Raw genomic sequence first — 27994 nt, forward strand, 5'->3', positions numbered from 1 at the left:
GTTTCCATTTACCTACTGTTATTTCTGTTATTACTGAAGAGTGTTGCAGGACACTCTGTTTGATTTGTGAGTAATTCCAGATCTCCCTAAAGCTGACTGGTGTGCCAGCTGCTCATCTCTTGCAAATGAGAATATCCTGTGTTCATATCCCCTAGGAAAGGTCTGGGATAGCAAGGTGTGATGGGAGCTGAGCAGAGCTGAGAAATTAGTATTAGGAGGGTAGAAAGTGATTTGTTGCTGAGCAGTGAGGCAATTTGAAGGTACTGGTGGATGAAGCGTGAAGTGAAAAGGATTAGAAGATGAGTGCACAGTAAAAGGTGCAGAGCAGCTAAAGCCTTAGGAAGAAAGCAAGCCAGAAAGAGTTTCTTGGCAGGGGGAGAAGGGTTGAAAGTAACTTTAGGCACTGTGAACAGAGAGATGTTCTGCTTGTTGTGTGTGGGGACAGGACTGCTGGTATTGCCTGAGCTGCTGAAGTGCTTGTTCACAGAGAAACATGCCCATGTTGGTGAACAGGCATTGCACCCCTCTACCTCCTGTTCCAGTGGCTTCAGGGTGGAGCTTGTGCTGGAGGAGGCCAGAGTGCCTCTGCTTTGAGCTCTGTATTGGGGTCTGTGTTGATCAGCCTCTTGCTGGGGATCAGGAAAATACCAAGGGAGTGGAGCTGAAGTGGTGGGGAGGATCTGGATCCCAGAGTCAGGTATGAGCTTTGTATGCTGGAGAGCAGCAGAGCAGCAGGCTCAGGAGAGAGGGAACACAGGAACTGGTGAGTTAAGAAGAGTTGAAAAAGTGAGGCCAAGGTTTTATTTCATGGATTAGGAGGGCATGGGGATGCACTGAGCCACTGATGCACAAGCCCCTTGCTTTTCAAAATGAAATGTACGGAATCTACTAGGAATAGCAGTTGTTTTGCTAACAGATGCTGCCTGCTGCTTTTGGTAGAAGGGCTAAGACATGCTTTTGTAATTTCCCCACTTTGCTCCCCCTCTGCCATCCTATGACCTCGTAGTGTATCTGTTTATTTCCAAGACAAGTCTATGGGATCCCTCTGTTTTGACAGAAGCAGTAAACCAACACCTCTTGCTGTCTCAACACTACTTCCCTAAGGGCTTGGTGGGTTATGAGGTGAAATATATCCTATTTATATTCTCACAGAGCACTTGAATGTGCAGTAGTGAATAATTTATTTTATTGACATTTTATTTTTGCAGAATAGACATTCACACTATCAACTGGAGAGCTTAGATTATAAGTGGAAAGCATAAACATTCATTAAAGTGTATGTCTGAAGAGTGTGATTACATGAGATCCAATCATCCTAATATAGAGCATAAATGTATTGACATTAAAGAAATTATGAAAACTAGGACATAATACATGCAATTTTCTGAATATCACAAGGATCCAGTCAGAAAAGCAGGGCATTCACTTTGCTGATGATAAAGAGAGTGAGCTTTTGGTTTGGTAGTTATCTGCTCTATGTCAGATTTTCCTACATTTGAAGTTCTGTTCTCTGGGCTGGTAGAGAGCAGGTGGGCATGATGTTTAAGTGAATGCACAGGATGAGGAGATACACCAGCACCACTCCAGCCCTCTCCCTTCTTACTCATGGAGCAGCACCAAGTGCCATCTCGGATGAGACTGTCCTTTCTCTGTCAGGGGAATTGTAACTGCATGTTGAAACAGCAGCCAAAGAGAGGAGAGCTGTGGGTGTCTTGGCCTGGTAAGGTTTTGCTGGTTATAGCTTTTCCTGCTGAAAGAACTCCCACTTCAACCATGATAAAAAAAGGCATTGAACAAAGCTTTCTGTTTCTGAAACTCTTCCTTTCAAAGCAGAGATTGCAAGTACTGCAATATTGGAAATTTATACTGGTGCTGTGGGAAAAAAAAATCTGCTTCTAAGGAGAATTCTCCTTCCTCTCTGGAGGTTTCTGTTATCCCTTTGAAGAGCTGTAGCTGGTAGTTGGTAATTATATTTTGGTCCAGGTCATATGAGTTAGGTGGGAAAATGGATTTTTACACCACAGTGATGGGTCACCTCAAAAGAAGAAGAATAATTTGCCTTTAAAGAAGTAGGCTTATAAAACCTTGTGTTTGGGAGTAAGGCCTCCCCTGCATTCACTGTAGAAGTCAATTGTAGGACTGAGTATCCCACTGCTGAGTACACCAGTGCATGTGTACCTTGTCTTCCACTATTTGAGTCCTGTATACAAGTCCTGCATAATTGTTCTAAGGTATGAAAAAGCTGTAGGAAGATAATTAGAAGGAGGTGATTTTTTTTCCAAGTTGTGGTATCCCAGGGAAAGCAACGATAGAGCAAAGCTAATCTCTCCTTTTAAGTCACACTGATTTTCAGAACTGAACAGTTTTTGCAGAAGACATCCCTGTGGATTTTCTTCATGGTTTTCCTATGGATCCCGGTTCTATGTTTACACAAGTTTTTTCTTTCTTTCATATGTGCAATGTAGGTTTAATATTTCGTCCCAACTCACTTTGGTCTTGCACTTTTTGTTTTTTCTTTTTTCTTTTTTTTTTTAATTGAAGATTATGTTTGGCTAGTGATGTTACTGATCGCTGCCCATTCTGGAAAGGAATTCAACTGGAAGAGTCTAATTCCCCAGGTGTTGATTGCCACCATGACAACAGCCAGGCCAATCAGATTTACACCCAGGCCAGCTTTCACCTGCAAAAGCAAAATGCATCAGAGCACAATGACAACTTAATCAAAACCAGTTAACATAGAAAAAAAAAGTCAGTAGGGTCTATACTGACATATCTAGTCTGGTAAGTCCTGATACCTAGAGCCAAAAAAAAGCCCAATGAATACTATGTATCAGGGTATAGATTGTGGGAGTGTTCAGGAGCGATAGTCTGAGATGGACTGTTGGAAAGTTCATTGGAAAACTGCTCAGTTTGTCACTTGAACTTCTCAATCAGATAATCAGAGTGGGGAGTTATACCACACGTAGCAAGGTGATACACGACTTACTGCGGAGGAGCTATGTGATAATCTAATTTTTCCTGCTTTCTTTGCTTGTCTTAACAGGTCAATGCAATTTAGGATTGCATACTCCTAAAGCTCTTTAGACCATTACATTCATTAAAAAAATAAAGATGATAAACGCATGTATTCTACAGCAGATTTTTGGATGTACTTAACCTGGCAGCTCAGTTGCACTGCAGATCAATATTATTTTATATTAGCACCAGTATAATCATTATTGTTATTGGCTGGTGTTGAAGTTGCATGAAGCATGGGAGGATATACCCAGTCTCAAGACTCACCATATCTTTAATCTGGCAGTGCCCATAACTGAAGACAATGGCATTTGGAGGATTACCCACTGGCAGCATCACCGCAAATGAGATACACATGGTGACAGGAATCAGGGTGTATAAAGGGTTGATAAGCAGGGTTTCTGACTGAAAGAAGAGAGAAAGACAGGTGTTTCACCTAATCAATAAAAACCCCTAGACAACTAGGATGAAGGGAACCTCTTTGTCAAGATTGTATGAATCTCATCTCCCTAGTTTCTAAACTTAAGTGTGAAACTATCTTTACTTGGTTACTTTTCTTTTTTTTAGAGAAATGCTGTAATTTGGAGCTGGTCATGGTCCAGGGATCTCTCTTGGAACGTTTCACACTGAGACAGGATGGAATTTGCTACTAATAGGCAACCTTTGTTCTTCCACTTGCTCTCTGTGTCATTCAGTATTGTGTCTTATGGATCTAACACTTCAGTCTTCATCTAACATCAAGAACTTACTTCTTTCAGTTGCCGAATATACTGGGACCATTCTGTAAAGTCCTCCTGAATGGTGGTTAGAAAAACTAATTGTTCATGGCCCAAACTTGTGTGATGTGAAGGCAGTGATGATGGAAGGTTCTTTACAGTGGGCTGAAAGAGTTGTTCTGCTGCTGCAGTCTTCAACAGTGGTGAAATATTTGCATTTTAATTTACACTGATTTGGTCTAGTTTTATGTCAGAGGAAAAGGGAAGGATATTTGCAAAGCCAACACCATTTCTGGGAGGGAAGTGTTCCTAGGTTACTTTTGCAATCAAAAAAGAGAGACTGCCATAAGGTGGCAGTTCAGACTACTATAAGTAGATTACTGGTATAAACTTTTCTTTAGGAGAGTCTCTTTCTGCATGGAACAGAAGTAAATCTGAACTCCTAAGCCACACAAACATAATTACTTATTTTCATCTGACCATATCTTTATATTATCTCAGAGCTGTTCACATGCTTTGGAACAGTCTCCTAAACTTGTTCTGATATGAAAAGATCGTTAATGACCTGACTTTTTTGTAAGAAAAGCTTCACATTACATAAATGAAAAGAAATAAGATGGTTTTCTGTAACTGTTATTCCAGTATAAAATGAAATTAATATCCCTTTCCTCTGTTTTTGTCAACAGTATCCTGACTTTTTTTGAACAAGACATTTAAAATAATCTTGATAAAAGTATCTCAAGTTTTATGTGAAATTCACCTATCTTCTTGATTGCATCATCACCTTTTCTTGTGAACCCCTTAGTTCAGGAGCTAAGTTTTCGCTTTTTCTGAGAGGTATTAAATAAATTCCTTGGTGCTAAAATATGCTTTTGGCTGCCCAAGTTTATTATTTTTCCTAATCCAAAGACTACAGGACAGCAGCTTGGGAACTGGGGCTGAGTTTCATGTGAAAAGAGTGTCGACACCCTGACATCCTGAAACATTCCCACAAGCCTCTCAGGAACAACAGATTAAAATGTCGTTGTTTTTACTCACCATGCTGCATAAAATAGGCAGAAAGATGGTTATAGTTGCTGGATTACTAACAAATTCTGTTACCAGGGATACCAAAATGCAAGCCAGCAGGGTTACAGCCCAGTAGGGAAGGCTGCTCAGGGAGAGCATTTGACGTCCAATCCACGTAGAGAGGCCAGAGGTCTGGGGAAAGGACAGAGGCACAAGAATTGCTGAATACTTGGTATGTTTGTAAAACAGATTCTTCTCTTTGTGGCAGTTTACATCAGAGAATCCCTCCAACAAATAAACCAAGTTAAGGTCAATGCTTTCTGTATTTGCTTTTGTTCAGTAATCTGGATTTCACTTCAGCACCTAATAAATAGTAAGAAAGAGATACATTTGGCAGTTAATAACAATAAAAATGTACCAAGGCTGATCTTCCCTCTTTCTTCGGCGTGTGAACTGGAGTATAGAAAATTGGTGATGACGGATTGCACATTCTGGGTAGAATTAATTTTGAAATTAATATGCATACTTGTAGTTGTCTACATATAGGAGTCTATAGGAGAGTTAAATGTGTATTTATGAATTATACTCAGTGTAGATATAGTCAGGAGGGCCTAAAGTATGATTTGTCCATTCGGCACTAGGAGCTTCACTCAGTTGCCTAAAGAGGAGCACCCAGTGAGAGCTGAGATGTTCCCCCTCTCTCTGGTTAGCTGCTAGTTGAGAAAGTGTGAGGTGTTCCTCAGATCCTGTGTCATGCCTGCTGGTCCTGCAGGCATGACATGAATATCTAGATATTCTGAAGCCCCTGAAATGGTGGATGCCTACACAAATGATTTGAGCTCTAACCAGCATTTTGTTAGCTAGATATAAGCTGTCCATTACGTGCAGGGAGTAGGCACTAGGTTAAATATAAACTTGGAATTATCCGCATCGTAAATCCAAACTAGGGAGCATGCAAAGGGATAAAAGTCCGGGCTGATGATTCTTTTAGGAAGGAGGATAAAAATCTAAATCAGTACCTTGCATCCAGCTGCTAAGGCATAACCTCCTCCAACCAACACTACAATCTCCCAGGGCATGGTCTTCTGGAAGTCCTTCCAGGTAATGATGGGATCCAGTGTGTTAATGTCTGTTGACTTTTCACCATCTCCTATATCAAATAAAGCAAATGTGTGACCAGTATTATACTGCCCTTTTTCTAAGATCTTGACATTTTTCACACTTGTAGGAATAATTGAATGTGCATGGGAGTTATCTTGAGAACTATCTGAGAGAAAGGCAAAGAAGCAGTGCATAGCCTATTTCTCTGATTAGCCTGGCCTCAGAAAACACAGCATATTAATTTCAAATGTCCCGACTTCCTCATCTACTCTGTTGATGTGAATAGTTATAAACCCTTGTGCTTCATTTCATAGATTTTTGAGGGATTGTGGGCTCTAGGCTCTATTGTACATATGTATGTACATATATCTGTAGACTACAAAGGTAGTGTTACAATGGAATTATAAAAGAAGGGCTATGAAGTAGGTCATGAAGCCTGATAAAGTGCATTTATGCCCCTAGATTTTACCTGAGAACATTATTTTTTTTAGATGCCTGCGTATTTTCTTGAAGGAGGAGTTAGAGTGTAATTTTTTTTCTAAAACCTGTATAATACATGAAAGTATAAAAGAATATATATTTATATACATTTGTAATGTCTACATAAGACTCTAACAGACAATTCTATTTTCATAGAAAAATAGTGCTTCAGTGCTGCTGAAAACCTGGCACATCAAGCTGATCAATACCAGAATGCTACCCAAATGTGAGTGTGAAATAACAATCATTATTATTATCAAGAAGAATATGAGAGAAGCGTTGCACAAAACTGGAACACTGTATGGCACTTTCTGACCTCTTTTATGTTTATCTTATGGCATTATCAGTGATTTCTGATGTATAAGTGATGACCAATATTTTTACCGGGGCTTTATCTTCAGGTGATTTTGCATTATAGTTCTTTAATATAAAACTCCATCTAAACCATTCCTAAAGCTCAGCCCTAAATTTTAATAATTCCACTAGCACAGAATAGGTGGCAATCTCAGATACAAAACTTGTTTATCATCCTCTGAATGAGATAATATGAATTATAGCAAAGGAAAAGGAGATCTGACGTAGGAAGGGCTGATGTCAGAGGAGAAACTGAACCCTGACTTACCAATATAAAAGTCTCTTGGAAATCTTTACAGAAAACATAAAGTGCCATTAAAGACACTGGAAAATGTACCAGCTTTCTTTCTTGCTGGATCCTCCTCACCTTTTTCCCTTTTTCCAAAACACGGCTTTTTTGCTGGAATCAGGAAAAGGAGAAAACCAAGAAATAGAGAGACAGTGGCATCAGTCCGGTAACCTTTCCTAGGAAAGAAACAGTGAGGTTATTATGAAAACACATTAACAGAAACATTTCTAAACAAGATACATAGCTCCAAGCAAATTTTTGCAGGTGCAGTTTCATTTCCACATCTGAAGTCATACTAACAGCCCACCAGAAAAATATGTCTGCATATCAAGGATACAAATTGGATTTTTTTCCCCATTTATTAAACTGACTCTTGTAGCCAACTTCAATCACTGCTCAACAATTTTTAACATTCAGGTGGGGAAAAAGAAAAAAATAAATTCCTTTTGGTTTGCAAATCTATTAACTTGGAGGTGCAGAAAAATAGTGTTCTTACTAGAAGCAAGAAATACATTCTAGGGAAAAGCCAAATCCAAGTGATCTTTTAGAAATGGACTGTAGATGGATTTCAAATTAAATGTCTAAAATTCTTTCTGAAAAAGTATTTTGAGGAGTGCCTAACTCTCGTGAACTTCAGAAAATCTCAGTATTAGAAATTGGGTTTTTGTCAAAATTAGATTGCAAAGTTAATTTTATACAGTAAAAATATAAAGAAAATTTAAGTTCAAATCACTTGTTCTTTTGTATGCAATGTGTGTTATAGTAACTTTTAATGTAAATTGTTTCAATATTATTTAAAATAAAATAAAAATTATTTGCTTAGTCACCATTCTCTGTACTATTTAATTTCATGGAGATTTTCTTGATAAGCACTTTTCGTCAAATATTTTAATTTTAATTATAGTTTAATCTATTCCAGTGAAACTTCTCTATGAATGCACTAAAATGTTTTAAGCTCAAAATCCAACCCTCTTATTCTTTTACACTTGAAATGTGTTTAATTTACTTCCTCTATTTAATTCACTCTGTATAGCAAGAAAGGATACAATTTGCCCCATATGAACAGATGTAGTTCAAAAAGCAAGAATCCTAACTTTTGAATAAAGACTTCATTTTTCACCACCTTGTTAAAAGTGGTTGATGATGTCTTAAGGCCAAAAATTATTGTAGATAGTCAGAAGCAAAGCCATATTCCTGTGCAGCTGTTTAGGGAAATTTACTCACTTCTCAAAAAAAGATGACCATCCTGGTACAAAGCCAGGCTCACGAGTAAACCAAAGCAGGGTCATCAGGATGAAGAAGAATCCAGTCACCATCTCAGGATAGCTAGAAATAAACAAACAAACAAACAAACAAACAAACTAGGAATTAAATCCAAGGTCTGTCTGAAAACCCAAGGACAAGTTCCAGAAGAAGTAGGAAAGCAGAAACTGGCTTCAAAAAAGGATTAAAAAAATATGGAAAATAGTAAGGAAGATTAGTTTGAATTAAATAATTCTAGATTTGGCTCCCAACTGGGAATCATTTAAACCCAGTAAAAAACAGGCTAAAAATATCCATCTATATTTGCAATTCCATCATTCATGGGCAAGACCTGGAGGAAAATATTTCTAAATGCTTGTTTTGTATTTGCATTATTATCTGATTAAATGTGTTCACAAGGTAAAGCTCATATTAGCATTCCACTGTAAACACATTCTCTGCATTTTTTACAAGTGTAGAAAGCCTAAGAGCAAATGACAATGTAAATTAGCACAGATGGTGCACACAAGGTGGCTTGAGGATACTTGAGGTGACATGAGGATTTTTAATTTAGCATAGATTTAAATTAAGTATGATTTCATATTTAGGAACAGTCTGAACAATTGTCTGGTTTCAGAGTCGATGTATTCAGCCAGTTTACCTGCCAATATTTCATTTGAACAGCGCAGAAATGTTTTGGGAAGAAGGGATTTTATGATGGATTATCCCTTTTAAAAAATGAAACTCTTGTGAAATAATCTTTTCAAGAGACATTTCTTGCCATCATGCATAAAGATTATGGGCAGATGTGAGGGCTGGACAACTCATGGCATGGGGTAAAGCCTTTGCTGAACTTCTATGCACCAAAATAAGTATGTGCCCAAACTGAGAAGGGGGGGTCCTTTAATGACTTAGTTCAAAAGTAGAGATAAACCTTGACTGAGATGACCTTTAAATCCTGGTATAAACTTGAATATTTCCTCTTATTTCCTTTTTCATCAGAAATAAATAAACTATTAAATATACCCATGCTTGTAACAAAGTCTTTGATTTTGGTTCATTTTTGCGTTTAGCTCCTTTCCTGGAAGTAAAGAAAACTGGTTGATAGTTTTAGAATAAGCTACATGAGCCAAATGCAACATGGAGGGCAGTAATTAAGGATGGTTCTCCCTAGAGAGGCAAATTCCTGAGGAAGGCAGGTCTAGTTTACCTAACATTTCCCAGTTTCTTATATTCTTCTTGAATTCTTCTCTCTGACATTTCTTCCCGTTTGGTCTTCTTCTTTTTGCTCACAGAACAGGTCTCCTTAAAACTGAAGCACATTGCACAATAAAATTAGACAAGGGCATAAAGGGGCAAAAAAAAAAAGTAATTAAAAAAAAAGCAGCAATGAGGTAAACTGAAAATTCTGGCACCAGAGATGGTTGGGAGTCAAGACTGAGGCAAGGCCTGATACCAATGTGAAGGAAAATTATTGTATGTGATCTTTGATTATTCTGGTTTTAAGTTCTTCTGAGATTCAATTCTAGACATAGCTGGAAGGTCCCCAGAGGGCTCTGACTAATACTGGCTGGTATCACTGAGCCTTCTTGAGCCATGGCTGGACTCCCTTTGTGGAGGCTTCCTCAAAGAGCTGGTGGTAGCCAGATATTTCTGGTGCCAGAAACCTCCAAGCCATGGCTGATTTCTCTCATCACATGGAAAGACTGTGACAGAGGCCAGCTATCAACAGAAATTTTTCACGGGGTAACTGTGCTTTCCAGTTGGATCAGGGGTATCCGACATATCTGGGGTCTGGTCTGGCTTTTGAGATCATATTTGACTTGAATATTCAGGATTCACAGTAAATAATGAGGGAAAGCTGTACTTAGGATTCCATTGCATTCCATGACCTGTCTGCTTCAGCTAATACTAGCTGTTTCTAAACCAGGCACAGTCAGATAAGGATCATATTGCCTCTGCCACAGTGGCTAAGGCAGTCAGGCTGGTGTTTTGTCCTGGTAAAAAATGCCTGTGGTTCTGACAGAGACATAAAAACACAAGCACATTTCATAACTGGATATATTCATCCTGCTGTACATTTGTATGAATGTTAGTTTATTCAGCTTGCCTTCATCCTATAACAAAGCATGGACATTCCTAATCGAAATTAAGATACTTGCAAGCTCACTTTAACACTGTCCTTTTATTCATTCCAATAGCATTACTTGTGCTTTGAGCCACAAATCTTTGGTCACACAGAGGTGTGGGGGGGTCTAAACCAGTCTAAAAGAAACAACAGCAGTAGGTACTTCAGTGTTTGAAGTACCACGGGAACACAACTTTTATAATTCTTTTAGATGCTTAATAGGTGCTTTTATAGTTCATGCTATTTTAATATCTTATTTGGTACCCCACTAGAGACCCAATCTGTATCAGTGGCCAAATCATGGACTACAATCTCTCTCCACGTAGCTGGTTAAGGTCAGATTCTCAAAGGAATTTGCATAGCTCAAGCTCCAGACAGGCCCTGTCTGTTTAACAAAAAGACTTAACCAAGGTTTTTGTTTCACATGGGCACTTTTTTTAAGCTCAGTTAGCAGTGCCCTGTACCTGTAAGTACTTTAAATTTCCTTGCAAACCTTGCTGTTAGACTCCAGTAAAATCCATCAGCAGTAATGCGGTGACTGAAAGAGAAGAGCTGGTTTATAGTGGCCAGACCTATAGCAATGATTTTACCCTTAGCTCTGCTTTGTTGGTACAAATGGGTCCATTCTCTTTCACTTTTGACCTAGCCTAGATCTTTAAAAGCAAATCTGACATGTTTTTCCAGCTGGACCGAGTAAGATTGATAGCACTGAGCTTCCTAGGAAAATAACATGAAAATTACAGGAATTGATTAAACATTTATGCACAAGCATTAGGCAGCTGTTTCAACATGTTCCAAGTGTTTCCAGGCTTAGGAGGATGTGAAGGCAGAGCATTGTAGCCCAGCTTCTAATATAATATGTTCTTTAATGAACTGCAGTGAATAGCAGTCAGAGATTAAGGAGGCTTGGAATCAACTAGTACTTCTCAAAAAGTCGATAATACTTCAGTCTCTGGTATTATTTAGAACAACATTAATCAGCATGAGGTCTTGGATGCAATGTGGAATTTCAATTATACTTTTAAAAAAAAAAAAACTAAAGTAATTGAGGGTCATGTTAGGGCCTGTTTCTTCTCAAGATTAAAAAAAGGGGGGAGGACTATTATTAGCCTTTTAATTTGGAACTACAGGACTCAGGAGACTGACTGAAAGGGGCATGGAGCCATTCACCTCTAAATTACTTCTTAAATCTAGTCAAGGTCAGCAACAAGCAGAAGTCATTATCAATTTATTCATTGTCTTAGGTGAAATAGTGATGTCAGTTCAGTTTACTTTTAAGAGTAAACTAAATCAAATTAAGGTCACTTTAATTCTGAGTAAGTGTGTCTGCATCACAATTTAATGCTGATTAACTAATCCACTTTACATGCACACATTTAGGCAATTTTCATTAACTTTGCTGAGTACCTCTGTAAAGACAATGTGTGGTACAAATGAACTTGATGACTGAGCCTTTTTCTTCTTCTGGGGCTGAGGGACTTACTGGTATTAAACGTTTTTGTCTCTTAGGCTGTGAGTCTTTTCTGCTTTAAAAAGAAACATATATGGAGTATATTTACATTTAATTTAAACTGGTCTTACATTAATTTCATTGATCTGGGGACAGATCTGAAAACTAGCTTGCTCAATTGCAGTTGTTTTTCTATCCATCTTTTAAGCTGTGCTTTTCCAAAAGAACTCTTAACAAGATTTTTGGTCCACAAGGGAATCCTCATTGTCATAAGAGTAAAAAAAACCACCACCAGTTGAATGCTTAATAAGGATTTCTATCAGCAGTACCCAGGTACTTCACTCTCAAGCAGCAATACTCTACACTGCTGTCTAAGCAGCACAGCTAAGCAGTGAGACTTCCTCTGGTAATTGTTCTGGCAAGAAGAAAGAAATTGAGCCTTAAATTTTGTCATTTGCCAGTCAAAGCAACTTTATGAGATATGTTCTAGAGGAGCTGCAGGTGTCCCGCTTTCATAGTCCTTGCATCTTGAACAAACTTCACTCACTTGCAACCCAAGAACAGCCAATGCATCCAGAACCAAGTCAGCACCAACATGATGAGGGAGATGGGGAAACTGAACAAAAACCAGGTTCCAAAATTCACCACTTCAGCGTTTGGGTATTGACTGTAGAGAAAAAAAGAGGATGCATAAGAAGTTAGAATACTAAAAGAATCTCTAATGTGCATAGTTACACACACACATATACGTATTTATATTTGTCATGGCATGATAGAAAGATTCCATCAGTATGCATTTGCAACAGCTGCATTGCATATGCATAGTGAAAACAATTGCCAAAAAATGTCAATCATTGACCTCCCCTGATCAACAGATGAACCATAGAGCACTTCAAACCTTTAATACCAGATGGTCTGGATTGTCTAGTACTACTACCAGCAGTGAAATTCTGTCCCTACCTATGGTTTGTATCAAAGCTCATTTTAGTGTTGACAGACTTTAGAATGATTACACCCAGAATCTCTGTCTATGTCCCATCATGGACCACACAAATGGTGACTGCATTCTGCTGGGCTCTGGCAAAGATGTTTGATGTGTGCATTTGATACAACTGTCATAAAAGTAAGATCTTTGGAAATTCTGTAAAATCCAAATCCTTGCATTAAGCATGACTTCTGAACTGACTTCTGAACTTTGCTACCACCATTTCAGAGAGAGAAATGAAGGATATCATGGCAGTAGAGGCAGTAGCAGATGATCAGAATCAGGTCTGATCAGTCTCCTTGGATGCAGATTGGTCCATGGATAGAAGTACCACCAGTCTTCTGACATTAAAACATTCATGTCTTTGAGAGTCCTGGGCATATAATAAAGGAAATACTTAGATATTCAGAGAGCTGCTTCCCATCTTCTCTGAAGCAAATGCATAATGCCAAATTTTTGATTGGTTTAGTTTTGCACTACATGTTGAGCAGCCCAAGTATCACTAGTGATGCCTTTAGAATCACTATAAGAACTCACTTTCTGAGAACCCAGAGAACAACTCAAAGCTGATTATACAACATTTCTTCTTTTGTGAGTATTTCTTTATCTTCCTTGCTATGTCTTCATGGCTTTAGTGTTTACTTTTCCAGAGTGCCTGCTGCCTTCATGATAATCAGTTTGTCAAATCAAAAGAAGTTGCAGGAAAAACTTAAATGTTACCACAATGCTGAGGGATTTTTATTTTGCATGGGAGAAAGACACGGATATGTGTTAAGTTAAACTCCCCCTTTCAAACATTAACCATTAGTAATAGCATTAGAATAGAGGAGGTAGCAAATTTTCCTTCAGAGAGACTGTTTTGTGAGGGTTCCTTGAGGTATGGGGAAAGCCACGGAGATGATAATAACTCACCCACCATTCTCACGAAATCACAGTATCACTTACTTGTTGAAGTGCTCTAAGAATATGAGGCTGGTAGAGGTCCCTATGATGGTTGTCAGTCCTCCAATGGTTGCTGCGTAGGAAATGCTCAGTGAGAGGCATTTACAGACCATGTGGTCATGTCTGGTTTGATACCGGTACTTAGTAGTCAGGCCTAGATCCAAGGGCTCAGGAGGCAGGACCAGTATCTGAGTCTGTGAGGGGATACATTCAACAAAGATAGTAGATGATCAGAGCAGCAGCACAACTTGTGCTAATGCCATAATGATACAGATCCCAGAGAAACAACAGGTTTGTATAAGAGAAGGCAGGTTTTTCTTCACAAGGATTAAGTGGGATCAGACCTGGAAACATGTCCAGGGGCCTGAAATTGCCTGGTCTATGGCAGAAATGTAGGACAAACAGTAATCGGACTTCTGGCTAAGGTTTGGGCCAACTCCAGCTCTGACTGGAATATCAGTGGGATACAAAAAGCCTTTAAATGCTGCAGGCAGGGGATGCCAGCACTGCAGGAGTAGGAATCCATAATCCTTGCGGCTTATGAGGAGCCACCAGACAAAGGCTTGGTGAACTTTTTGCACTTACAAGCTCAGGGTTTCTAATTAGGAATGGAGTGCTGGGGGCCTCAAAGGCATGAAAAAGGCTGAGTAATAAGAATGTGGAAGAAAAAGATGCCAAAAAAATTTTACTCCAGAAAAAGCTGTCTCATCAGTGACAGGAACTATCTATGTTGGTAAATTAAGTTGTTGCACTGGGAAGAAAGGTACAGTACTTCAAGGCACTTCACATGCAAGCCAGGGCTGTAATTTAGGGATGAGGAAGAAGGCAGAAAGTGGTTCAGAAAGATTTTTATTTTGGCTTATCTAGTAAAATCAGTCATGCTATAGGTTCATCCTCATCGCGAGGATAAAAATGACTAAAATCCTGTAGGTTAAGAGTGAAGTGAGTATATTAGTTAAAAGTAACCATTGAATGCTTATTAATATGGGCGTAAGAGAAAATTAAATATTGGGACCAGTGCATTAGCCTCTTTTGGAAACATACACTTAGATTCTTTTGAACTGTGAATGCAAATCCATGTGTTGATTTTAGCCTATTCATTCATGGACATCAATTTATGCCATTAAGATACTGATGAGATTAAGATACAAATTGGTATCCAAACAGCAATCTTTTCTTGGATCCACTCAAGAGAAGTAGAAATACTGTAATGGACTGATTTAATGAAGGATTTTGAGGGTGGATCTATTGGAAAACAAAAAAGAGGTGGATACTAAGACTACCTTACAAACTGGCTGAACAGATTAACGGTCCATTCCTGCCGCTGTTTTTGTTTTGAGTAGAATTTTATGTATCAGGAATTGTTATTTTTGAGTTTGGCTATTTTCCAAGGAGGATTTGCAGAAACAAAGTGGATAGTACAGTCAAATAATAAGGGAAACTCGGGATCACATTACTGAATGTAAAGTTAAATTAATTGTCCCAGCTACTGGGGGAGAGTCTTCTGAACATATCTGTGCCGAGCATATCTAAATGGGAGCAAGAACTAGCAAAGGGCTAAACCAGGTCTGAGGAAAGATGATGGAGAATGATTCCATGTAACACAACTTACAAGGAATAAATATGAAGCAGTGGGGAGCAGGAGATAGTCACATCTGGGTTTTGCCTCACACCCCAGCTCTAACACTTCCTTACCTGGGGTAGGTGCTGCCCATTGCTCTGAGAATTCATTGTTCCAATAGGGTTGGCTATCATGTGCACACCATTCATACTCTGTAAGGAGACAAATACCTTTGGATTAGCCTTTCTTATGTTCCTTGGGGCACTTAGAAAAGAATTTATGATGCTTCCTAAAGGTCATGGTGAGTAGGCTTTGGAGAAAAAAAGAAATAATTCGAAACTACAACAACAAAATCCAACCCACTAAAAGATCAGCTGTAAATTCTACACCGGAAAAAACCCAAACCAAAACAAAAAAAGCCCTAAAAAAGCCCTTTTTTATTTTAAAATGATCTTAAAGTCAGATTATAATGAGATTGGGTCCTCCTCTGTCATGTAGGAGAATCTAACAGGTTCCTTGCTAGAGGCTATGACTTTCTGATATATGTAGTCAGTTCTAGTAACTGAGATGTCTCAGCTGATAAAGTTAGAAACACCTGTACAATAAAAGATCATATCTGAATTTGTTAGAAAACATATGGAATTGTTAGTTTACTGACTGGATCTCAGGATCTCCAGCAGTAAGTATGACAAACTTACATTTTTATGTACTTATGTTGTTGTTATGGAGCTAATGTTCCCCAACTTGATTAGTGCAAGCAGGCTGATAGGTAACATACAAAGCAGGACTTTCTGCAACAGGTACTCTCTACCAATAACCATCACTTATTTGAAATAAAGGAAACAGTAGTTTTTTTCAGAGCTGTGGGGATTCTGCTCTGACGGTTCCTGCATTAGAAGACAATGTAGCTCAGAAGATACTACCTATCACAATACCTTTGAGTGCATCAAGGAGCTGAAGTCAGTAGTAGTAGCACTAAAAACAAAGAAAGGAAAATATACTTTATAAATGCCTGTTCACCCAGCTCCTTCAAAAGGCACACATCATGGGTAGGAGGGGCAACCTCTGCAGGAGAACTAATGCCTATTTAATGGTGAATACCATTTATTAGAACCTCTTATGTGGTCTCTTGACCAGATAATATCAGTCATCATTATGTTTCACAGCTCTATCTCTAGCTGTGTAGCAATGGGTAAGAAAATATTTGTGTTCTTTGTAGTATATACCCCATTCTAGGAGAGGACTCCATTCACAGTGGAGTTAATCACCAGGCAACCCAGCACTACTGCTGTCTATTCTAGTCAAGTTCTTCCACTGCCAACTTTTCAGCACGTGGACCATGCAAACAAACCCACTGAACTTAATTCCAGAAGATGTGCTACTTCTCCTGCCAAATTTCAAGCTCTTTTTCAAGTAATACTGTTTTAACAATGGTTCTGTATGAAATATTTGGCATGTACTCTTCAACAGGGCTTAAAGGGATTAATGGCACAATGCCAAACTGAAAATTTGGTTCTATATTGTACAGAAAATGTGGCTGGGATATAAAAGAGATAACAGAGGGAATACTGGAGAACCCAATAGTCTCTAGACTAATGAGATAAATATTTAGATCTTGCAAGTTAACTTAAAGTATTCAACCTATGCTGTTTGAATTATAATATTTGTTTTAAAATAAATTAAAATTTAAAAGAAATTAAAATTAAAATAAACAAGAACTTTCTTCTCTTTTATTACAAACAGCTGTGAACAATATAGAAGGAGCTCCAGAAGGGGCTGTGCAATTTATTCTCACACTTCATAAGAGAATGGTCCTCAGGCTTTAGCCTGTAATACAGTTCTAGGACATTAGCTTTGTGTATTCCCTTGTGTATCTTGAACTGATGGTTAATTTGATAATTTGGCAAAGAAATTAGTCCATTGCTTGATTTACCCTTTTCATCTTACTAGATTCTACCTCAAATAGAGACCTGGTTGAAACTGCTAGTGTTTCAAACCTCCGAAGAAATTTGTCTATATTTAAAGAAATCTTTTACAACTTTTTGGGGAGGAGGGGTGTTTTTCTGTTGGTTCTCCCTCCTGCCATCCCCCCACCTCCCTCCCCTCCTACTCTCATCTCTCTCTTAAATGAGGACAGTTCAGACTTTCTTCAGGAATGCTCTGTAAGTGATTTCCCTCTGGATATGTCCTGTGGGCACTCCATATGTACTTGAATCCTCTCCATCACTGTTCATTAAGGGGAACAGAAATAAAAGTCTGTGGACAGCACTCTCTTACACAGCATAAACACAGACTTCAAAAGAGCTTTCAAATCCTGAGAAACATTTTCCTTCTCCCTAAAAGGTTCATGGTGTTAAAAAAATTAATGAATACTGCAAAGCTTTAGTGAGATCCAGAGCATTACATTAATCCCATTTATCATGTAAGCTTTCCTTGTCAGTCACACGTGAAACATTCACTTGTAAGCTTCTGCTTGCCCTTCCTGGCTCTACTCCTGGGTTCCTCTCATTGCAACCTATGTAGGGCTCAAATCTCCAGTCCTGATGTACAGGGTTCATTCTTACTCCTCATTGATGAAGATAAGCTCCAGTGAAGGTTGGCCATGCTTTTCGCTGAGACCTGCAACAAAGGAAGAGAAAGCAGCCCTTGGGGTAAGAACTGAACTGAGCCCCTGGGTCACACCACTGGACCTGGAGGGGATGCTGCAAACAAAAGTTTGTCCGAGCTGTCTCCAATGCTCTCTTTATGCAGCATGTTATTATTTTGTGTTGTACTGATCATGTGCCTCTGGCAGTTACAAGACTATCATGCTTACATATAATAGACAAGGTTGGATGAAATAATTTTCAGCCTGGAAACTGTAAACTGACAGAAAGATTTTTTTTTTCTACCTAAATCCTTTCTTTCTGGGAAGGAATGAACAAAATGAACCTTAGAGCCCTTATCAGTTTTTTGTTTTGGGATTGTCAAAGAGCACACTTTTGGGCCTCTTCTAAATTTCCTGAACTTTATTCTCATGAGTTTCCTTCCAACCCTGTAAAATCACATGACCTAAAAGTTTATGACACACAAACTCCAGTAGATACCTTCATTCAGTATAAATAGTTTTGCAACTCCAATTCTTCCATCTCATCTTAAAACTTTCTTTCATTTTTTGAAAGGAATATCAGAGTACCAAAGGAAAGAGTACAGATCAGTATCTTTGACAGTATAAATCAGACAGATCTGACCTTGATAGAATTTGAATAATATGTATCAACAAGTCTGGTCACTGCTAACCAAATGAGCAAAGAATGACCAATATTGACAAATACCTATTGGCTGCTTTTCTTCAGTAATGGTGCTGCCTGCAGTACTGATGACCTCACACTCCTCCTCAGCATTCACTAGCTCCTGGAGCACTGCCTCCACAATTGGCATCACCATGGCTGTGGTGGATGTGTTGGAAAGCCACATGGAGAGCACCGTGGTGCAACACATAAAGCAAAGAAGCAACCTGGCGTGCAACACAGGGAAATCCAAAGAGTTAGAGGTGGCAGAAAGAGGATGAGAAGATTTGTAAGCTTTCAAGCTCTGAAAGGAAAGATGGATATGAGCTATTTTGTGCCCATGGATGGAAAAATGAGAGTTGTTTTGAGCTGCTGCTGCCAGGCTCAGATTATGCCAAAGTCAAAAGTTCACTCACATGCCTGGCTTGGCTCCAGCCATCATGACCATGCGCAGGGCAATTCGCTTGTGGAGATTCCACTTTTCTACAGAAGCTGCCACACAAATCACACCCATGAGGAGCAAAGTTGTGTTCTTGAAATATTCAGCAGCCACCTGCGTTAAGGGCCAGGGGGAAGCAGTCAGTTAAAAAAGCAGTAACTGCCCTACACAGAAAGCGCGTTGAATGCGAAGTAATGTGGTGTCGCACGTTTTTGCTCCCCGGAGGGTAAGAATGACAGGGAGCTGGAGAACATGAAGAATTCATAAGTCAAAATATTCTCTTTAATCTGTTTCATGTTGTGTTTATGAATAACAAGGCTCTATACTCAATTGTTTGTAGGCTTCTCAGTTTTGAAGAGATCAAGAGAAATGTTACTTATTTGAGCAGGATGTTCAGTGCCTGCAGTTAGTCTGTCATACTCAGCTAGGCTCACATGGAAACAACCACAGACAAAACTCTGCACTGAAGGCAGTTTATTCATGTGCTTCAACTGCTTTTTCATTCTGGAGCTATCGTTATCTATCTTGTTTATATTTATTCTATCTTGTTCAACTTTTGGGTGAAATGTGGCATCCCCAGAACCTGCAGCTTCAGAAAAAGAGTCCTATGGGACATGCTCTTTGAATGCAGCTGAGAAAGGATTTTATACTGCTGTGATGATCCACAAATCCTGTGCCAAAACTTTTCGCATTGGAAACCTATCTCCATTTTATCAGGAAAATATGGAAAAGTTTCAAGAAACAGAACTTCAATTTAAGAGAGCAAGCTAAAACCATCAAAATGGGAGAAAGTAAAAGTTACAACATTTCATCCTGATGCAATCCTTCTTAAGCTGTTGCTGGAATATTTTTCCAAAAACATAATTTCTTCAGTTTAAAACTATTCTTCTAAACAAACGTAGGTGCCAGCATTTTAAAACAATTAAGATCAGAGGAAGCAGTAGTTTTTCCATTATCCTCAGTAATACTGACACTCCTCCATAAAAATGCAAGAATGTCACTAATGTTATTCTGTGAAATCTGAAACAAGTTATGTATTTAATTACATTTATTTAATAAATCCCCATAGTGACCTAAATAGACTTGGCCAACAGAGTTGTGTGCCAGAACTTTTAAATATCACTTTTTCTTCCACTGTTTTTTTTCTCATTAACTTTCTTTATTTTTCTGCTACCTTGTTATAAAAATATCTTGAGGTGAATGAAAGAAATCCATCAAGCCAGCAGAACAAAGAATCTCTTGTTCTCCTTTATTCCTTTCACAGGCATTTTGGAGAAACCAGTGAATGTTAATAGTCTTGTTAATACCCACGTACATATATATGACACTCATGTTCTTAAGTCCCTGTGAGTTATTTGTAGCTTAAAGTGCTAGGCAAGAGCCCTGGGTCAGTCACTCCACAACAGTAAACTGGAAATACTGCAGCATCATCAGAGTTGTTTATTTTTTAAATACAAGGGTTTATTTCTGTTCCTAAAGCAAATAATATGTTCTCTGCAGTAGTTCCACTGTCATTTTATTTGATATTACATTGAATTTCTGTCAGGCTGCCATTAAATTTTCCTTTTCAATGTTCTTCCAAGTTTTTAATGAAAATGCCTAACTACTTTGCCTTTATGATAGGAAAAAAAATTTTGAAACTACTGAATTGTGTTAGTATGGAAATGTATCTGATTGTATTATATCACTGGGAGAAATAAAACAGGTAATAAAATTTTTGGTTCATGCTTTTCTCTATCCATTTATCGGTGTTCCCAGTGCTATATTGTGACAGAAATTCAACAAATTTATGGTTGCTATGTATTCTTCTGTGTCCTTATCTGTATTTCTAGTCCTTTCATCAAGTGTGAGGCTCCCTTACCCTCCCCAAAAAAAGAGAGAGAAAAAAGCAGGGGAAAAAAAGTTGTAGATGAAATAAAATAAATTCTTGGCATATCATGAAAGACAGTGACATTCAAGAAAACGCTCAGGTAAGCACATTCAAAACTGATCATATAAACTTTTTTGTACAGCTACTCCTTTGCCTGAGAACTCATGGCTACAATGCAGCACTAGGTCACAGCTTTGAAAAAGGATTAAACATTCACCCAGACAACAAAATTATCTAGACTTTTACACTAAATGGTAACTATTTTTAGCATATGTAGCCTCTTGCCTTATATGTCTTCTATAATAAATGTAACTGGAAGGAAACTTCACAGCGTATCCCATACTGCTCTTTACATGGTTTTGAAGGTAGGATCTTTTAATGCAATGTGTTTTGGGAATTGTTGATGCTGCAGTAGCTGAAAGGATGGTCATCCTTCCTGTCTAATATAGTGTATATTATATCCTATATCTATCTTCAGTGGAAGAAAGAGATGTTCAGACCAAGTTACACATTACAAGATGTACACTTCTTCCTCCCATACCTCTAAGTCTTGTTACTGCACTAAGATTAGTCTTATTCAAATAATTAACTGAGAGTAAGAGCATCAGATAATAAAAAGTTTACAATGGTCTGACCTCACTCGACTTCATGACTCCAAAAAGTGGATACAGGAAAGCAGGAACTAAGGCTGCTGCACCAAGAGGTACTGCTTCAGAGACCCAGTATACAGCTGTCACAATCAGCACGTAGGCACATGAGGCTTCCTGCAGGGACAGAGCACAGAGGTTACATGTTACTGCCCCACCAGCAGCTGTGGAGACTTTGTGAACTTGTTTGTAGGATTCATCAGACTGTAGGTGCCTGGATTTAAAAAAAAATCAGAAAGGACTGTATTAGGACCTCCTAAAGTGCAGCTGTTTGAGTGTGACATCTAGATTACCATCTGAAAGATCAGTTTCAAAGGTTGATGCTAATGAAAGTTTTCACTCCTAAGCCAGGGCAAAACATTGTGATAAGTGTATGTATCAGCAAAATAATGGTTTCAAGTGCATTTACAAATTGGTTTGATTTCCATAATCCAATATTTGCCAAGCATTCAACCATGACTCCTCAGATTGGACCTGTGGACAAGTTATTTCTGCATGTTTTTCTCTCTAATACTGGACAAGGACAGGAACTGGTGGTTTTCAGGACCAGACGCGAACATTCACATTTGTGTGAATTTGTAGTTATTTTCGGAAATGTTTGGGAATTTATTCTTTTTTAAACAAGGTGCAAACATTTTTGTTATCTAATTTTATTTTCTCAGGTAATTTACACAGGCCCTCAGAAGAAGATCACAGACCCGCAGGCTTAGAGGCAATGGGTTAATGGAGCTATTCAAATACATTTGCTGCTGTCCAAGGTTCTGGTAGAAAAGTCATGACAGCATCATGCTGAGCACTCATGGAGAGCTGGGATATGATGAAGAAAGGTGCCTCCTGCTGAATATTTCTACAGAAAAACACAGCTAGCCCACTGAATTCTTCTGGTCCATTTCTTAACTAGATATGTCTTTATTTATGGCACTTATTTGAGTTCTTCTTAGGCTCAGTTTGCTATACTTAGAAATCCAGGGATATCTCCTGCTAATAATTACAGAAACTACTCTCAGGAAAAGGTTTTTCCTTTTGTTTTCTCAATTTTGAAGCCAGCTCCTGTACTGGGATTAACCTGCTCTTCTACAGAAGCTGGTAGATCTGCACTGATTTACAACATCTATGAATCCATCTGTTCTTCATTATGCACTGGATGTTCCATATGAACTTACTGAGTCATATGGATTCACAGCTCACAAATGGCTATTGTTTAGAAAGTTCACTCTTCACAAATGCTATTTGAGTGTCTTAAAATATAATTCCATTACTTTCATTTCCTGATTGGATGACCTCTAAATAAAGCAGCTTTCAAGAAGTCATACAAACAAGTCTCACACATCTTTATGTAAATCAATGAGCATTCATTTTTTTTTCAATCAGTTAACACACACTTCATTTTTTTTCAGTCACTTTTGTGAACAAGGTAGGAAAGTCTAGTGAAATTATACAGGGATGTGGGTTCAGTGAAATCAATAGCTTATATTTAAATTCATGTTTATACATGTCACTTTTACATTACCTCTAACAAAGAGCCACAATCAGTTGTTTGTCTCTTTTTTTTTTAGTAGATCTTATAGTAATAACAGGCAGAATGGAGACCAGAGAAAAGCATATACTGATTTGCACTATTTCCTTTATTTGCATAAGGATTTCAGCCAAGGTTACTCAGAAGCTTGTGTTTAAATTAGCTGCCAGATCTTGCTCTGATTCTTATTTTAGAAAAGTGTGACATTAAACAGTTGTAATTCATCTAAGCCAGGGTAAGTTTATATTGGATATTAGGGAAAATTTCTTCACTGGTTGAGTGGCCGAGCACTGGAATAGGCTGCTCAGGGAGGTGGTGAATCCACCATCCCTGAAACCTTTCAAAGAGTGTGTGGATGTGGCCCTTGGGAATATGGTTTAGGGGCAAACATGGTGGTGCTGAGTTAGTGGTTTAACTCAATGGCCTTAGAGGAATTTCCTGCCTTAATGATTCCATGATTCCATTAAGCAGGGCCACCAAAATAACTGAAATAAGTTTATAAGAAAACAACTTCCTTGAAGCAGATAAACCCTAATTACTTTGGAGATTATAAAGGGTATCTGAAAGGCTATTGGAGAAATTTATCTCTGGATTGTTCCTTTATGGATGGATAAGTACTCTGAACTACACAGAAATGTGCATATTTGTTTCTCTTCCTTAACTACCCTAGAAGAGTGGTTTAGGCTTTAGCAGTACAGGTTTGATTAGTCCTCTACGGTGAGGTCCTTCAGCAGTATATTACAAGAAAAGATTGTCTTGCAGTTGTACCTTCATTGCTTCCAAAAAAAAATTCTGAGAGAAGCTAGAGAAGGTTGGATTGGATTGGAATGGATGAGGTCAGAGGACTTTTGTTAATCTTCATGGGTTATGATTATTTTATAAAATGGAATTGCTATGCTGTTCAAAACTCCAAAGTTTGGTCTTCAGTTTCTAGTAATTTCAAGTGGCCACTTAGTAAAAAAACCCAAAGAAATAATTCTGACTTAAAAATGGAAGTTTAACAAGTTAAATGATAAGCATTACAGATTTTTGGTAGTCTCTACTAGGAAGACAAGATGAGTCATGGAGCTGATGGATTGGCTCATAAACATTAGCCAACTTGCTGCTTAGTCACCTTTAACTACATTATACCTCATGATTAATATTCCACAGAGAGCAGAGCATAGGATGATTTTTGTGACCTACTGACTATTTAATTTTTAAAATTTCTGCTGCAAAAACTACTGTCTTTGCGTGGGCTCTGTATGACATCCAGCAGTTGTCTAAGGAGAAAAATAACTTCTAATGAAAAAACATTGATTTTTGTTTTAAAGAAGGGCACATGTAAGTTACAAGGAATATGTTTTCCAAAATTAATAAAATTAATTTTATCTTAACCTGAATCCAAACCATTTTCTCACTCCAAGAATATACTTCTCTTTAATTTCTCTGAGCACTGATTTTTGTTATTTTTCATTACTATTCTGTATTTGGCAAAAAAGGAGGCTGATAGTGAGGACAAAATAGGACAAAGGGAAATTGCATCTCTACCAAAACCTAACTGGGATGGGCACTTACTGAGTCTTTGTGTTTCTTATACACAAGGCTGTAATCATTTTACAAAAATAAAACAACCTAAAATAAAGCTCATTTTTAAATGGCATAAAACTGCTTTACAAGTACTAGGAAAGCCAAGCTTGATAATCTCCACTAAAAACTTAATCAGCTTGTCTAGCAACTTTCTTTCTTTATTTTCTCAGAGCTTTAAACCAGCTTGTTTCCAAGAGAAACCATATTAATCTCTTCTATTTAATTGAACTGAATCTATATATTTAATTAATGGTTACCAGAGCAACTAAGTACTAGACTGAAGCAGTGACAGTGTAGTTTTAACTGTTTCACTGCTCTCACTTGTAGTTTTACAGCTGAAAATTATTACTGTTAAGCCCATCTCAGGGCTTGAAACAGGTAATAAGAAAATGTGATCGTTGGAGGGACTATCATCTAATTATCTACCTTCAGTCAGTTCCTTAGGTGAAAAGAAAAGAGGAGCTGTAAGGAAACCATGGCTAAAACATCCATACTAAGGGTCATGCATAAAACTTTCATATACTAAAATATACAAGGATCTCAGAGTGACTAAAAGGAAGAATAAACTGTGCTAGAAATTGGTCTACTTGAAAGTGTGCATTACATATCTTGCATGCAGGCATGGTTTTTTCCTAAATGTATCAGACCTGAAAGGCACTTATGTGCATCCAAACTTGTGGTACAAGTTCAGCTATAGCTCTGGAAAGGGAAAAAGAATGCAAACAAATTTTCTCAAGTTTATTTTTTACCCAACCATTTTTTGTCACAAAATAATAGGAAACAAGCTGTGGACTTTATTCCCATTAGCCATATCTACAGTTCTGAATCCTTGTGCTCACTTTGATCACTCTTGTCACTACACATGTAATGCTCCTTTGACATTTCCAGAGATGTGGTGATATCATCAAAGAAATTGCACGCTGATTCCCTGCAGAAATGCAAATATAAGTGACCTGGTAATTCTGATCTCTATAAGAAAGACAGAAAACTAATATACTTGTCTGATAAATAAAAATATAAATAAGTGAGCAGGCATAAAATTTAATCTTCAGGTTTAAGAAGTAAACAGCTACAGTGCCATATGGGCATGTCAGGGAGTATATCTTTTATGTCGCACTTCCAGTGACATGGGGGGAGATAAAGCCATTTTGTAAAACAAGACTCTGTGAAAGGGTGAGTCCTTCTGTTCTCTGAAGAAGACCACAATTGTCTGTCATTCATTGCCTCTCTCGAGATAGAAGAGGTGAAAAACTACTACAAGAGAACAGCCAAGATATACATTGAAGTTCAGAGCAGGAAAACTCTAGGTGCAACATACAGTTCAGTGGTGTAGGAACATTTCCTTTTTATAAATCCTGGCTTTCTTTCAAAAAAAATATTGCTGTTTTATTTTTGAAAACAGCCATATAATTTTTAATCCCATGCATTTTGATTTGATAAAGCAGTAGTATGGCAAAATCCTCTGATACTGTAAGGAAGAATTAATCTTCAGCAGCGTAGAAGACGGAATGGAAATTGCTGCACCATTTGGCCAGATTTATGTCTAGGACTATGTAGAAGGACAAGCTGCAGAATTTTTAATACATTGCAAATTTTGATAAGTTAAATATCACCATCTCCATAAGGTGGGAAATCACTGCTACTTTATTGGTTACAACGGCAGAGACGTGCATAGAGAGGAGTTCACCGTGCGGCCAAAGGTATTCGGTAGGTCCAAAGCAGTGTCAGGAACACAGCTGAATTCATTCCCATTCTCTGGTCTGTGTGTTTTTATTCCCGTTCTCTGGTCTGTGTGTTAAGCACAGACTATTCCCTCCTTTACATTGCTGTTTATGTCTCTGGGCCAGCATTTATTAACCACTGTCAGAGCTGCAGAGATACCTACACCTTCTCTGGAGTAGTCAGTGCCATGTAGGGTCCTACATGTCTGTCACTGTGTCCTAGCCCCTGCCTCACCTGAATTGCCATCTTACAAAACCACATTAAATTGAAAGTCTCTCCATGCATACTTATTATTTAAAAATTAAAGAGTTTTTTAATAAAGGAATACTATAAGTGCTCCTTTTAAAGACCTCTTCTGAAAGAAAATTTCATGGATGTTTCTTCTGTCCCCCTCCTACATAGACATTATTTTAGAAAACGAAGAGATTTGACATTTTTACTTTAAAGTATTGCTTTACTAGCTTTATCTGGCTCTTCAGCTCTGTTTGTGACACGACTCAAGGTAGCTCTGGTTCTTACTGTGATGACTTCTCAGTGACCCTCACAGTCCTTCAAATTTGAGTCTTAGATTTTTCTAAGCTCTATGCTTCTTTAGGTCTTTGACTTTGTTTTTGCACACTGCAAACTTATCCAGCAGTACTAACTGCTGCACTCAGAGGCTTTGCTAAAAAGAAAATTAAAAATGTACTTACACTGCTGGGGTATATGAGTGGCAGAGGAAGCAGCAGAAGTGGAATGAGAACAACGAGTAGGAGGTTTCTGGATCGGAGAATCTCCTTCGTCACTGCCATACTCTTCTACTTTCTGGTGGCTTTCTTCTCCTTCAGATACTTTTCCGGTTCCTCAGATTCTCCGACTTCCACACCTTCACTTTTTCCAACTTTCAAGCCTCAGATACTCCAGCTTCCACACTACTTCAACTTTCCTTCACCTGTGCCTGAATTTCCCCAAAAGGTCTCTCACTTCATTTCCTATCCCCATACAGTCACCTAAAATACCTTTCTTAATTTATTTATTCTTCAGTCTTTTGTTTTGAAAAGGTTTTCAATTAAAAAATATTCAGTTTATGTGGGGCTCACCAGCACATCCAAATTATTATCACACCGTAACATGCAGAATTTTGCAAGTTGGAACATAGTGATCTTTTGACAATTTTTAATTTTAATTCAGACTCACATTTGTAGCTGTGTTGTATCCTTATTCCCATGTTTTATAAAACTTTTTTTCCATCATCTAGAGATGTGACTCCTGTTTTCATAAACCAGGCGGTATATGTTTTGAGCTGCTGCTTTTCCTTCTGTTTGATAGTCTGAATGCCTCAAATACAGTTTCTTTTCTGCTGGAAAATTATTAAACCAAACAATTTATGGTTCAGTGCATAGAAGTAAATGTTCAGGTACTCCTTCTTTAAAAAAAAAACAAACGACCCCAAAAAAACCATCTGCAGCTCCTTCAGACTTTATTTCTTTGCTTCTGCTTTGTATCTACCTTTGCCCTACTTTTGCCCTGAGCTTGGAATTCAAAGGGCAGCAATTCCAGCACAGATTACACTTGATCTCAAGACAAAAATTTGTTAAAAAGCTACATGCAGCTCTAATGCACCAATGAGGACTGCAGAAGGTAGAAGTTGCTCCACCCATTGTCCAAAACCCAGTCAGAACATTTGAGAACATCAACAACCTCCTCATTCT

General features: G+C 38.1%; 1 protein-coding gene across 1 annotated transcript; it reads right to left on the bottom strand.

Moving 5' to 3' along the window:
* Positions 1 to 1174: 1174 nt before the first annotated feature.
* On the bottom strand, positions 1175 to 27879 carry SLC13A4 (solute carrier family 13 member 4). The gene is made up of 16 exons (XM_027711592.2): positions 26996 to 27879; positions 21485 to 21613; positions 18957 to 19093; positions 18586 to 18767; positions 17836 to 17890; positions 16207 to 16246; positions 15406 to 15483; positions 13714 to 13904; positions 12331 to 12450; positions 9416 to 9517; positions 8188 to 8289; positions 7042 to 7139; positions 5759 to 5889; positions 4770 to 4931; positions 3283 to 3420; positions 1175 to 2680 (listed from the first exon to the last, which is right to left on the bottom strand). The coding sequence occupies exons 1-16, from the start codon at positions 27092 to 27094 to the stop codon at positions 2543 to 2545; spliced, it is 1902 nt and encodes a 633-aa protein (XP_027567393.1). The 5' UTR covers positions 27095 to 27879; the 3' UTR covers positions 1175 to 2542.
* Positions 27880 to 27994: the final 115 nt, after the last annotated feature.

Source organism: Pipra filicauda, unplaced genomic scaffold (genome assembly GCF_003945595.2).
Source record: "Pipra filicauda isolate LSUMZ 115617 unplaced genomic scaffold, ASM394559v2 scaffold2_size9829703_pilon, whole genome shotgun sequence".
Lineage (NCBI taxonomy): Eukaryota > Metazoa > Chordata > Aves > Passeriformes > Pipridae > Pipra > Pipra filicauda.

What these genes read in the sequence shown, in the direction of transcription:
- SLC13A4 (XM_027711592.2), bottom strand. Translation starts at nt 27,094, where the DNA reads ATGGCAGTGACGAAGGAGATTCTCCGATCCAGAAACCTCCTACTCGTT. An exon ending in TGGCTGTTCTTGGGTTGCAA is followed by an intron (nt 9,518 to 12,330) that starts GTGAGTGAAGTT and finishes AATGTGCTTCAG; the next exon opens with TTTTAAGGAGACCTGTTCTG. An exon ending in TGGTCATCTTTTTTTGAGAA is followed by an intron (nt 7,140 to 8,187) that starts GTGAGTAAATTT and finishes TTTCTTTCCTAG; the next exon opens with GAAAGGTTACCGGACTGATG.